This window comes from Tupaia chinensis, unplaced genomic scaffold, assembly GCF_000334495.1.
Source record: "Tupaia chinensis unplaced genomic scaffold, TupChi_1.0 Scaffold000117_2, whole genome shotgun sequence".
Classification (NCBI taxonomy): domain Eukaryota; kingdom Metazoa; phylum Chordata; class Mammalia; order Scandentia; family Tupaiidae; genus Tupaia; species Tupaia belangeri.
The window spans coordinates 7,181,028-7,194,880 of NW_006159583.1; the positions used below are offsets into that span (position 1 = coordinate 7,181,028).

The window sequence follows — 13,853 nt, forward strand, 5'->3', positions numbered from 1 at the left end:
ATCTAGCACTATTCTCTCATTGAATTATACAGATAAACTGATTGCGTATGGGTCTTTTTTCATACTTCAAAAAATTTCAGATCTTTTATGTTTTTGTATTTGTTTTTGTTTTTGCTAGAGGGCACACCAGCGAGAGAGAAGGAAAGTGACAAAGCATCCCTCCTAGGGAGGATGGCCACATCACAATTCTTTTTCCTCCATTTTCCTGTCAGGAATTTGGGCATGTACACACACGCGCGCGCGCACAACCACAGTTCAAGCTCTGGATTTGGCAGCTTGAAACACACTGGGCAAGTGTGCATTTGTGCCCAAAATTCCAAGAGGAAAATGGAGGAAAAGGGATTTCAGTGTGACCATCAACCCCTACCCCAAAACCCGGGAGGCTGGTTTCTCACTTTCTGTCTCTATCTGGTGAGCACACATACCCTATACCAAAAATCTCTCTTAAAAACAAAAAGATAAGCAGGAAGTGAAAATGTTGGATTTTATAGCATTCATTTGCCAAATAATAATTTAACATTTGCTGTGTACCAGATGTAGCGTTGAGGCTTGTGAATATATAATATCGTCTTTGATCTCAATAAACTTAGAGTTTAGTAGCAGAAATTGATGATCTTGATGTTTAACTGTGGATACCATAATAGTCATAAGCAATTTGAAGTTATTTTTTTTCCTCATGGGAATTAATTTCTATAGCTATTTTTTGTTGTTAATTTAAACAAAAATTATGTATGTATGTTTTCAGAAATAACCCAAGCCTCTTGAACTACTAATATTTATCCAGAATATATATATATATATATATATTTTACTTACTGATAAATTTTTTTAAAAATGTAAATGGTTAAAACTAGAAGGGTTATGATAGGCCGTCAGATGCTTTGTAGAAATTGAAATTTGGCTGTTTCCCTGATGGCTGTTCTGTTGGGTCATTGGAAAAATAATGATGCATTTTCATAGAAAAACATAATAAAATATGTCATGACTTTTCTGATGATCCAATAGTTACTTTATCTAAAAGGGCGGTTTAATATGTTTACTTTAAGATGTGAATCTTTGTTAATATCTAGCACTATTCTCTCATTGAATTATACAGATAAACTGATTGCGTATGGGTCTTTTTTCATACTTCAAAAAATTTCGGATCTTTTATGTTTTTGTATTTGTTTTTGTTTTTGCTAGAGGGCACACCAGCGAGAGAGAAGGAAAGTGACAAAGCATCCCTCCTAGGGAGGATGGCCACATCACAATTCTTTTTCCTCCATTTTCCTGTCAGGAATTTGGGCATGTACACACACGCGCGCGCGCACACACACACACACACACACATACACAGACACACGTGGTGTGTTTTTCAGGCCACTAGGTCAGACTCAAATCAGATAGTCAGCCATGTCGGATCCAGCCCCTCAACCACTAGGCCATTTGCTGGCTCTAGAACGCTTTTTTTTAGGTACTGTATTTTTCATATTGTATCTTTGGGAGCTTTTTATTAAATGAATAGTGTTTTCTGAGCCTGCTTGCCAGGTTACTCATCTGAAATATGAACACTTAAGTTATGATAAACTATTCCTGTGACCTCATTTTTAGCAATTAAGTAGCTAAAATGTAGAAACAGTTGTCGATTATGAATTAATTTCAAGGCTTCTATGTTTTTCTTCTACTTTATTTTTACCTAGTGTGTTTTCCTCAAACCCTCTTTTCAAGCCATTTGGTATTAGTTTAGAACTCAAAGTAGCAAACCTGAGTCAATTTGTTTTAGCATATTTGATGTAAACCACGACTATCCTGTCCTTACCTCCCAAAACTGTCCTGAAACAGTAAATTTGATACCTTTTTTTGTATGAAATTTCTTAAGTACAGTAGTAGCTTTGTGTAACTTATCTTCAACGTATGTTTAATAATTAGGATTAGGTTTAACTGCATGTAACAAAAATTCTGCATAGGGGAATTCATACTCATCAGGTCTAGACTTAGGAAGTGCAAGGATAGTAAGAAGATTCACACATCAGGGACCCAAGCTGCTTTTACCTTATTATATCCCCCTCATCTTGCTGTCTCATGATCACAGATGGCTACTTCACATCCAAACTCCAGGCAGCAAGAATGAAGAAGGGGAAAAGGCAACTTGCTGGTTTAGCTGGGCACTCTAAGCAGACTTCCCAGAACACACATAACTATTCATTTTACATTTCCTTGACCAGAACGTGGTCCCACTTTGCTATACCTGTTTCCAGGGAGCTTGAAAACCGCAGTATTTTATTTGCATCCAGCTAGACATCTGAGTTTCGGTATTAAAAAGGAAGAGTGGAATGGATGTTGGCATAAGCGGTAAGACTCCTTACCTCACAGGTTTTTCAGTTTTTATAGGAAAATATCAATAGCTCAAAAACCTGGCAGTGTGAAAATGATTCAATAAAGCACTTAGATAAAAGTGGTGCTAAGAAATCTCTGATCTGCCTTGAACTTAATGCACTAATAATTACTGTTTATTGTGTTATTATTGATATTTCCCAGGTATATGTGTTAAGCATTTTTCACACATATAATTCTCACAGCACCCAGTGTTGGGCACTATCTAGTATATGTTACAAATGAGAACACCAGTGAGAGAGAAGGAAAGTGACAAAGCATCCCTCCTAGGGAGTATGGCCACATCACTATCCCTTTTTCAGGGATAGGGAGGCACAAATAGATTGCATAACTTGACCAAGTTCTTACAGTCAGTAAGCAGTGAGAGTCAAAGTTGAGCCCGCTGTGTAAGATCAGGGTAATAATTACCTCTGTGCCTCTGCTGATTAATTCAATTATCATCTATTAATTATCTGATGATATGATTATCATCTACCCGTAAGTCCCTGCTGCCACCCCTGCCAACCCCTTGTACACAAAAATGATTTGCAGTAACTCAAACATGAACAAGGAACAGAAAAAAAGATGCTCAAATTGAAGAGAATATGGGAACCCAAGAGTGTGAAGGTCTGATGAAGTTAGGGTGCCCTAGATACACAAAACTGATGCTACATAGTCCTGTTGAGGTGTTAATTGTCTTGGTCTGACTAACGCTCTGTTCTTTCAGAAATGAGAAGGCAGAAAAACAGCTGAATTTTCTTTAGTTATCTTTTAGCATCTTCATTGTTTAAGTCATAAAATAATTTGAATCCTTGTAAAGAATACTAGTTCTTGATATTGTGTTTTAAAAATAGACTGTATTGTTAATATGTTCTGATTGTTTGTTTTATGAATTTGATAAACCAAAGTGTCATTGTTTTATTTTTTAAGATGTGGAAGCCCAAAAGAAAGACTGTTTTTATCTGAATGTGGGCCACATACTTAAAAAAAAAAAAACTAGGGCTTGTTTATATAAATGCTCTTGTATGTAGGAGTCTTGAAATATATATTATTGGAAGGTTCTGATCTTAATAAAAATGGTATTGTACTATCTGCTAGAGCTCCCCCATAAACATGTCTGTGATCTCCTTGAAGATTAAAGACTATCTTAGTGAATACATTTTGCCTTCTAAATATGTTTCTTCCTTCACTGTCCTCAGTGTATAGAAGATATTCAGCAAGTGAATAATGAATGAATGGCTAGTAAATGAGAAAAGTTTGTTAATAAATGTTATAATTAATATTTCTACTTCTTTTGAAATTAAGACAGTTGTTCTGCCCAAAATAGAGAAAAATAGGTCACCCTTTTTATAGCCCCAGCAAGTTGTCTGAGGTTGCTTATAATGCTATTGGCTGGACATTAGTCCAGAATTGGCATAAATAGTATGCCTAAAACACAGTGGTTGAAAGCCAGGTAACAGGAGATAAGTCTCGCAAGTTCTTGGCATGTAAAAGTTCCTTACTCACTTAAGGAATGAAAGTAAGTCCATATTTTGAAGGCTATTATATGGTATGTTATTTGTTTTTTAAATGACCTTTTTAAATGGGAAGAAAAATGGGCAGTTTGGTATAGTCACATTTGAAAATGGACAATATAGATTCATTTCTCACAATTTGATTTCAAAATGATTTGTGAAAGATAAATTAATAAAACATTTAAGTGACTGACTTTATTTTGTTTTGTTTCTCAGGATGTGATCTTCGTGGTGGCAAGCTAAGTTTTAAAGCTACCCCAATGGATGCAGACAGTGATGTGGCACTGGACATTCTAATTACAAATGTAGTCTGTGTTTTTAGAACAAGATGCCATTTGAACTTAAGGAAGATTGCTTTAGAGGGAGCAAATGTAATTTATAAGCGTGATGTTGGAGTAAGTATCTGAATTTCAGTGTATGTATTATATAGCCTAATTTTATAGTGCTGTGAGTGATTCTAACACATACTCATTCTACGGGCAGTTTATGAACTTATGTTAGTTGTACTAGATACCACCGTGAGCCCTATAAAAGTCACTTAGATAAGCAGAGAACTCATTAGGTATAGAGACATTTTTTTCTTCCATTGATTTCCAGCTGAAGAAATAGACCTTTATACCTTTGTGTATATTTGTAATTCAAATAGAATTGTATTTGTATGACACCCTAATGTATATGTCATTTTTGTAGTCTGTAAATTGTTGTTTTTTTAGTTAGCCAGTAGAGAGGTTTCTTTTGTAACAAATTGCTGAAAATAATATGGTTCATATCAATTGGACATTTGAAATTTTAGTTTTTTGGGATCAGCAGTTAGCGTAATGGCTATGTCTCTGGACTCCCACGTAATCGACCGCGGTTCAAGTCCTGGACCCGGTGGCTTAAACTCATGCCGGGCACGTGTGCGTGCGTGCCCAAGATCCCAAGAGGAAAATGGAGAAGGGATTGCGGCGTGGCCATCCCCCCTGGGGGGGTGATTTCTCTCTTTCTATCTTTCTGTCTCTCTCTGTCTGGCGAGCGCACGTGCCCTATAGCAAAAACCTCTCAAAAAAAAAAAAAAAGAAAGAAAAGAAATTTTAGTTTTTGTTAAGCCTGTAATATTTAAATTAAAAACCTTAATAAATAATAATAAAACCTTAGTGTTTCGAAATTGCCATTATAAATGACAGTGGAATTTTAATTGACTTTTATAAATCAAAGATTGATGAAATAGAAATGTACTTTATACATTATGAAAATTAAGAATATAGCTGAAGATTCTATTTAGCTTGAAAAGTCAGATGCCAGGATATCTAGGTAAATTATCATGAGTTCTTAGTGTCAGACACTAAGTAAGAATGAATTAAATTAAAATTTCAGTTACCAACAAGTAAAGATAATTTTAAGTTTGTCAGTAATACCATCTTCTTTTAAAGAAGGAATAAATATATGTCTGCTAAAAAAAATTTAGGGAGGAAAATGCTTGACACTGCTTTGATACTTTCACATGACATATGGTAAGGAAGTAGGTTTTTCTAAGAAAGTTGACTGAAAAATCTGAGTTGATAGGCAGATTGATGGTGAGAGACAAATATAGAGTAAACTTAATTCAGTGTTTCTTAGTCACTTATGTGTGAAATGTTATGATATATTTTAATTCAAACTTCATCTTAATCTTTGGTAAATCTTGAGTCTCCTCAGGTTTAATAGCTTTCCAGTTTGGTAATATGGCATATGACAGAAGAAGGAACTCAAAATATAGCACAAGCTTTAAGGAGAAATTTCCAATTCATTTGCATGCTATTTTATCCCATAAATATTTATTTCTTACTACACATAAATATTTTCATGAAAGAGAAGTTACAATGAAAACTTTAATTCACCTACTATCCTGGAGTTTAGCCCTTGATCTATTTGTGCTCACTTTGTACATAATTTCTTTCCAATCCATGGCTTTTAAATGTCCGTGATATCTGAGGAATCTCAAATTATATCTCTGGTTCCAATATTTCTACTACACCTGAGGTTTCCATGTGTAGCTTGAGTATGTAATATGCATATCAACTGCAAGATAAGATATAAAGTGGTGATGGGTATTATGAAGCAGAATAAAACAGAGTTAGGAATTAGAGAGCCATGAGATGGTAGGCATTTGGTTGAATGGTCAGGGGCATCTCTCTATGGAGGTGACGTCTGGCAAGAGACCTTAACCAAGTGACAACATTGGGGGACGAATATTCCAGATGAAAGTAATAGCTAACACAGAGCTCTTGTGATGTGAACAAGTTGGGCGTGTATGAAGTCCATGCAGATTTCCATCATATGAATAAAGTAAAATTAGTTTTGAAATGTTTATGTACTTATAATACATGTCAAGTGTGTAGTGAGAAATTTATTTAGATCTTGTATTTTTAATTAATTAAATGTGCTTTTAGGAGGTCAGCAGATCCTGCGATGGTTAAGGCTCTGGACTCTCACATGGCTGACCATTGGTTAAGTCTTGGATCTGGCAGCTTTCTTTCTCAGTTCCCCCCTCTCTCTCTATTAAGTAATAGTAAAAATAATGATGATAATAAATATTTTTAAAATTTTTAAGAAATTTGCTTTTAGATGGTTATGGTCCTTGTGTTCGGTACTGTTCTTGATTCAGAATGAGTGATTTGGAGAGCAGTTATTTTGGTCTTAGTTAAACTTGTGAGTAGTATTTGGATATTACCATAACCACATAAAACAGAAAATTAATGCTTATGAAGTAATTAGGTTTTTTTTTCTTTTTCAGAAAGTATTAATGAAGCTTAGAAAACCTAGAATTACAGCTACAATTTGGTCCTCAGGAAAAATTATTTGCACTGGAGCAACAAGGTAAATGTTTTATGAGTTTATGATTTTTACTTTTTATTTTTCCCTTCATGGGAAGGACATTTTCTTAGACTTAAAAACAAAATCACATATAAATTTTGTTAAGTTCCTCAGCATAAAATTTATTTCCAGTGTAACTGATAATCTTTTTCTTTTCCCTTAAAACTACAGTGAAGAAGAAGCTAAATTTGGTGCCAGACGTTTAGCCCGCAGCTTACAGAAACTAGGTTTTCAGGTAACATTTTCAAAAAGTATATGAACTGTAAATATTCAAGAATTTTTTTTTTTTTTAAATTAAAACTTTTAACTTAATACACTAAAAGACTCACCACATAAACTCTTAAGACTATACATTTTCTAGGTTTGTTTGTTTTTTTTTTCTTTTTTCCTTTAGGTTTTTTGCCATAGGGCATGTGTGTTCCCCAGAGTGCATGGGAGAGAATAAGACAGTGAAAGGGAAAGTGAGAAGTTACCTGCCAGGGGTGATGGCCATGCCGCAGCCCCTTCTCCATTCTCCTGGGATTTGGGACATGCACACACATGCTCCTGGACCTAGGACCTTCCCATGTGGGTCCAGATGTTTTATCTTTGCACCACCTTCTAGCCCCCTTAAGGGTTTTTTATAATGTCCTTCAGTGTGAAAATTTAATAAGAGAATGTGGCCATATATATTTGTAAAGCATCCTGGCTTTTTTTGAAATTCCTTTTCCATAGAGAGACTTGTTTCCTTACAAGTTAATGTCCTTTTGAACTCTTTAGTTTTTTTTCACTTCTCTCACAAAAAAAAATCAGTTTTGATCATCTCAAGTATGCATGCCAGGTAAGGATGATGAATAGAGAATGAGACCCTGGTGACATGGACATGCTTGTTGGTAGGCTCTCACAGCCATTAAGTGGTATGTCACCATTATCAGACAGAATTTTGTGGAGACATTTTTGAATAAAATTAGTATATCTCATGGACTTGCTAGATCACATGCAAACAAGGAGTAAATGAAAGATAAAGACAAGATACAGTCCCTGAAGAGAAGTAGGTTCCTCTTGGATAAGCTGATACAAATAGTGATGGGAAGTTCCATTTCTCTCTGAAATAGAAGGTGATAGGAAGGAGCTGAATGGCTGGTGGAGAGTCGGGGGTGTGGGTGCCTGAGCTGAGTGACTATGGAGAGCCTTGAGGTCTGGCCATGATGTGATGTTGGGGCCACTTTTGCACAGTTGTCTGGATTCCTATAGCAGCTTTGTGCAAGAAGTGAGTTAAAGGATAGTTTGTTCACCTAGAATTATGGTGTTAGAAAAGGTAAGAAGCAGCTAAAGTTAATAGAGTGAAGAGAGCATTGTTTTCTGCCTTGGGACTTCTTTTTTTAGGATAACATAGTAGAAGTGTTCATCAGTCTGTACCTAACAAGAAAAAAAGCATCTAGCTAAATTAACACAAATGTTATATTTTGTGTGTGGGTGTGGGTGGGAGCTTATTTCTTTTTTTATTTTAAGGAATGTCATTTTTATCTTATATACATAAGAGAAACATCTGACCTTTGGAGCCCAATATATGCTCTATTGCCTATTTAAAGTGACAGCTTATCCACTTTTACTCTTCAGTAGAAGTACACCACTTTAATATCTGACTCACCCCTGCTTCTGTTCTCTTTTCTTTCCCAGTAGTTTTAAAATGCCGTGTAGAGTATTAGAAAGTTAAACCAGGCCAACTGTGGTGACACAGTGGTGATGCTGAGGCCATGGAGGAAGGTTTCAGTTTGCACCCAGGTCTCTCTGTGATGCACTACACATGCATGCCCCATGTGTGCCCCAAAATCTGGGCAGTGGGTAGGATCTGTAAGATCATGGCCCAAGAACGCTGTTGGGGATCCCTCTCACTTTTCGTTTCCTCTTTCTTGGAAGAAATAGATGATTAGACTTTGAAAATAAAATTAACAGAAGATTCCAAGGACCCCATATGTACTATTTTGATCATGTAGATTTCTCAAGGTATTTTTTTTTATGAAGATTTTTTTTTCTTTTTTTCTTTTTTGGAGAGGTTTTTGCTATAGGGCGTGTGTGCTCGCCAGACAGACAGACAGACAGAGAGACAGAAAGCAAGAAATCACCCCCCAGGGGAGATGGCCACACCGCAATCCCTTCTCCTCCATCCTCCTCTCGGGATCTTGGGCACGCACGCCCATGCGCCTGGCGTGAGTTTTAAGCTACCAGGTCTGGGACTTGAACCATGGTCGACTACGTGGGAATCCAGCGACATAGCCATTATGCTAACTGCTGGTTCCCTTTTATGAGGTTTTTAATAAAGTTTTTTTCTTTAATTCAATTGCATCTTTTAATACTAAACAACTTATACTATTACATCCATGCACACGATGTTTCTATTTTATCTTGTTCTTACTTTTAAGGATTAAAACTTAATTATTAAGGATTGATATAATGGGTAGATCTTTTTTGTGTGTGTTTCAAAATAATTCATTTAGTTTTATTTCTCTCCTAAAGGTAATATTTACAGATTTTAAGGTTGTTAATGTTTTGGCAGTGTGTAATATGCCATTTGAAATCCGTTTGCCAGAATTCACAAAGAACAATAGACCTCATGCCAGGTAGGTCTTTTAAGATGCAATGTAATTTACCAAATTTGAAATGACTAATCTGGCTATAAATATTGATACTAATTGTGGCTTTTCTTATGTAGTTATGAACCTGAACTCCATCCTGCCGTGTGCTACCGGATAAAGTCTCTAAGAGCTACATTACAGATTTTTTCAACAGGAAGTATCACAGTAACAGGTATTCTATGATAGTAACATCAGACTTGTCAATGAAGATTGATTGATATAAGAGATGTCCATACCAAAATAGAAATAAAATCTAATTTGTCCTCTTTTGTCATTTCTGCACTTCAGTTGAGAGAAACAGTCCCTTTTTTTTTTTTTTTTTGAGAGGTTTTCGCTATAGGGCGCGTGCGCTCGCCAGACAGACAGAGAGAAACATAGAGACAGAAAGCGAGAAATCACTCCCCAGGGGGAATGGTCACACCACAATCCCTTCTCCTCCGTTCTCCTCTTGGGATCTTGGGCATTCACGCACACGCACCTGGCGTGAGTTCTAAGCCACCGGGTCCGGGACGCGAACCACGGTCGACTACGTGGGAATCCAGCGACATAGCCATTACGCTAACTGCTGGTTCCCGAAACAGTCCCTTTAGTGTAGATTAATTTTACCTGCTTGTGTACTATTTATAAATCTTGCATACACTATATTGTATCTGTCTTTCACTCATCATTGTTTTAGTGAAATTCATCTGTATTGTTTCAAGTGGTTGTATGAAATCATTTATTCTCATTGCTCTATCTCTGTGAACATACTATCCATAAGCATTTGAGTAATTTCATTTTGAATGACAATATTCTAGTATGTATCTCCATCATATGATTTTTAAAATTTATGATATCTTAAATTTAAAATACTCAAAGAGAAACCCATTTGATAAACTTCACAGGTATTAAATTATCAAAATATTCAGATAGAATTGGTACCTATTTAGTACATGTATATTTCATTGTATCTTTGGAATCTTTGATATTTGGAAGGGATGGCTTCAGAATGGGAATACATGTCAAAGGATGCATTCATTCACAGGATGATTTTCAAAGTACTTTGATGATAAACTGTACAGAGCCATTGCTTGAAAATCAGGCCTAACCTTAGGTAGAATTGTGGTGAGGGATATTTTTCTATAGTGTCCTTGAATTTTGTTTTTTCTTTGTTCTTTTTTTCTTAGAGATTTTTGCAATAGGGTGTATGCTCTCACTGAAGAGACAGAGATGGAGAGATAGAAAGTGAGAAATCACCCCCTAGGACAGGTGGCCATGCTGCAATCCTTTCTCCTCCATTCTCCTCTTGAGATTTTGGGCATGCATGCACATGTACCCAACATGAGTTTTAAGCCACAGGGTCCAGGACTTGAACCACAGTTGACTATGTGGGAGTCCAGCCACATAACCATTATGCCAACTGCTGATCCCAGTTTTTTCTTTCTTTAATCGTTAGGAAAGGATAAGTGTTCCTGACACCTTTAGACTCTCAACAAACAAGCTTTCATTTGGACTTACCTAGTGGGTTTTCCCATCTTCCATGAGGAAAAGCCCGTTGCCAGGATCCCGCCTAAATCTTAAAGATGGGATGCTGGGGACTGAGACCATTGGTTTCCTTCTTTCAGTAATCTGTTTTTACACCTAAGAGGCTCTAATAGGGCCTTGCATATTTTAAGTATAGACTACAAGTTTTATTTTTGTATTGTAAAGACTTGTATTTGTTGAGTAAACAGGCAATTAAGCAATACAATAACAAACTGAAGACAGTTGACCTAGGTAATTAGTATGCATTGTATGCTTATTAAATCTGGAATATCCTGTGAAGTATTAGTTCACTGAACGCATGTTGAGTGGTTCCATGAGCAAAGCACTACACATGGAGCAGTATAGAAGGGAGCAGGGTGAGTCACAAAAGAGCCGGCCAGCACAGGACGTGGTCAGAACCTGTAAATTGCTCACAGTGGCTGGATTAGTCAATTTTCTGGGTCTTTGCAAAGAGGTGAGTGTGTACTACTGAAACTGTCTTTATTCAAACTCTGAAAATATTTTCATTGTCCTTTTTTCTGTGTTTCTTATTAGCCATTTAAGTGAAAGATTGCACTTTTAAAAAGTTGTTCTGGTGTTATATGGATTAACTTATATGTAGTGTCACCTCACTGTGCTTTCCTATTTTTAAATTTTTCCCCTTGGGTAAACTCTGAGGGTAAAATGACCAGTTGGCAACAAACATGTGGATACCAAGTAGTAGTAAGTCTGTGGGGATTTTCAGACCATATTGTTTAAAACAGCCCTCTGTTCCACCAACCCTCTGGCAGCTGCGTCTCACTCTCTGCTGTGCTCCTCCATACTCCTATGGGCTTCCAGTGTAGCCCAACCAAAAGCCAGATGGCAGTGACCAAAATGACAGGACGGTGTGGCCTAGTGCCATTTGTTATTCCTGCCTTTCTTATGCATATTATGGTGCTTTTTATTCCCCATGGTGCAGTTTTTTATTTACTCTCTTTTCAGATGGTAGCTAAAACAGAATGAATAGCATTGTTTTGTACTATCGTGTGTTTCAGAGTTTCTCTAATTGTCCAGAAGAAATGTGTATTGCCCTGTTTCTTATTATGACCATGTGTAACATTTATGTAAATGTAGTTTTTTTCTCTTTTTTTAACAATTACCTTGATATCCTAAACTACTTGGTTATTTTTGATTAAGGGAAATCGTTTTTTTCTCAACTCTTCTTACCCCTTCCGCCGTGGTTTATTGCAGGACCCAACGTAAAGGCCGTCGCTGCTGCTGTGGAACAGATTTACCCATTTGTGTTTGAAAGCAGGAAAGAAATTTTATAATTCTTCATCAAATTGGTTAGAATCTCTAACTAAGCACCTTTTAAAACCTGCTGCACATTGGACTCAAAAGGAAAACTGGACCAACCGTAATTGAGGAAATAGACTCTTTTATTCGTCCATGGCTACAGTGTAAGATCCAGCCCCTTCGGATTTTATTTCAAACCTTGCTGTAATATAAAAAGGAAGTTTACAAGACATGACATTGCTGCTTTTACGAAAAGGACATTCTATTTATTTTCGCAGTAATTCTCATGTCCCCAGAAGCAGAGCTGTCACAGTGTGCACTACCTTAAATTGTTTTATTGTCGTCATTGTTATTTTTTTCCAATTTGAGCTAATGTGTTTTATTTGTGAATAGTCTTTTACATTTTTGTATGCTGAATATGGGCACCAAAGAACCTGTAAAAGTTATCTTTTTCAATTGAATGTCCAAATAAAGTTTGGAAAAGATCTCTCTTCCATTCTATAACATTTATTCCCCATTTTCTATTTTAACAAAATATTGTATTTCTTTTCTTTTTTTAATCTATGCAAGCTGAGACTTTGTCTAAATGCTTTGGCATCTTTTTGAAGTATATTAGTATATATTGTGTGTGTGAGAATATATATGTATATATACATACATATATACATATATATACACATATATATATCACATGTGTACAGTATCTTTTAATGTTCAGTTACCAAATTTAAAATAGATTTTTTTCCTTGCAGATTAGAAATAAAAACATGTATATAAACTCATGGGAACCAGAGTAGAAATTTATAGATAGAGGATAATGTTTTACATTGCTAACTTAATATGATAGAAAATATTAAATGAAACTTTGGAAAGTTAAGAAATTGTAGTTTTAAGAAGAGAAACCTTTTACCCACTAGATGTTTATGAGAAAGAAACTGTGATGAATTGTACCTCATATGTACCTTTGTTATTCTGGAAAGACTCAGCCGTAGTGGCAGGAAGATGACTGAAGTTCTTGACTCATTAATCTTAGGTGCCCAGGGCTACACTGAAGAGTCTTGTCAGAAACTCATAATTTGCTGTTTAACAAGAAGTGCCCACAAGGTGCCTCTGCGCCACAGTATAATTATAGTACAGTTCAACTTGAAAGCCATTTGTCACACACGTCTTTCCCCTTGCTGTGTCTTATTAAATGGCGCTGCAGTGACTATTCAGTATGTGGAACTGCTATACTTTTCTGAAACGGTGTTTCCCCAGCTCACTCTTGAGTCCTGGGATGGTAATACAGGATCAAGCTGCAGTTGTGCTCTGCCACTTACATTTAGGAGTTTTAAAGGCAGCTGTGATTTTACCTAGAAATAAAGCTGAGTGGAGAGTCACATTAGCCTTTCAGTAGAAATGTAATAGAAACAGTATTCTAACACAGTCTTCCATGGTAATCTGAATTACCACAATGTTTCGAAACCTTTGTGAAAAATTGCAACACCTAAACCTCCACGTTTCAAACATTTTTCCTTACCATATTACAAAATCTTGAAGACCTCCTGTAAGCACTGCACTGAACAGTACATAAGTATTTTATTTTTATCTTCTTCTGAATGCCTTCTCCAACCCCACCTCATACTATAAAAGTGGGGAGTTGGAGGGGCAAAGGTTAAACTTTTCTTTGTGATGACAGGTAAAATTAAAATTTTAAAACTTTTGTTCTCTTTTTAACATTTCTGTTTATTTGCTTTATTGTAATACAGTAGACTGG

At 36.1% G+C, this 13,853-nt stretch overlaps 1 protein-coding gene across 3 annotated transcripts in view; it reads left to right on the forward strand.

The window, feature by feature from the left end:
• Positions 1 to 13,509, forward strand: part of TBPL1 (TATA-box binding protein like 1) — a 39,510-nt gene extending 26,001 nt beyond the window's left edge. For 2 of the 3 annotated variants that reach the window (XM_006144333.2, XM_014586216.2), the window contains exons 2-7: positions 4,083 to 4,261; positions 6,622 to 6,704; positions 6,873 to 6,936; positions 9,198 to 9,301; positions 9,394 to 9,488; positions 12,053 to 13,509. In XM_006144333.2, the coding sequence (XP_006144395.1) occupies positions 4,127 to 4,261; positions 6,622 to 6,704; positions 6,873 to 6,936; positions 9,198 to 9,301; positions 9,394 to 9,488; positions 12,053 to 12,132 (561 nt within the window). In that variant the 5' untranslated portion in view covers positions 4,083 to 4,126 and the 3' untranslated portion in view covers positions 12,133 to 13,509. Of the gene's footprint in view, positions 1 to 2,131; positions 2,332 to 4,082; positions 4,262 to 6,621; positions 6,705 to 6,872; positions 6,937 to 9,197; positions 9,302 to 9,393; positions 9,489 to 12,052 lie in introns of those variants that run through there. The other variant, XM_006144332.2, reaches the window with a different exon arrangement.
• The last annotated feature ends 344 nt before the right edge of the window (positions 13,510 to 13,853 follow it).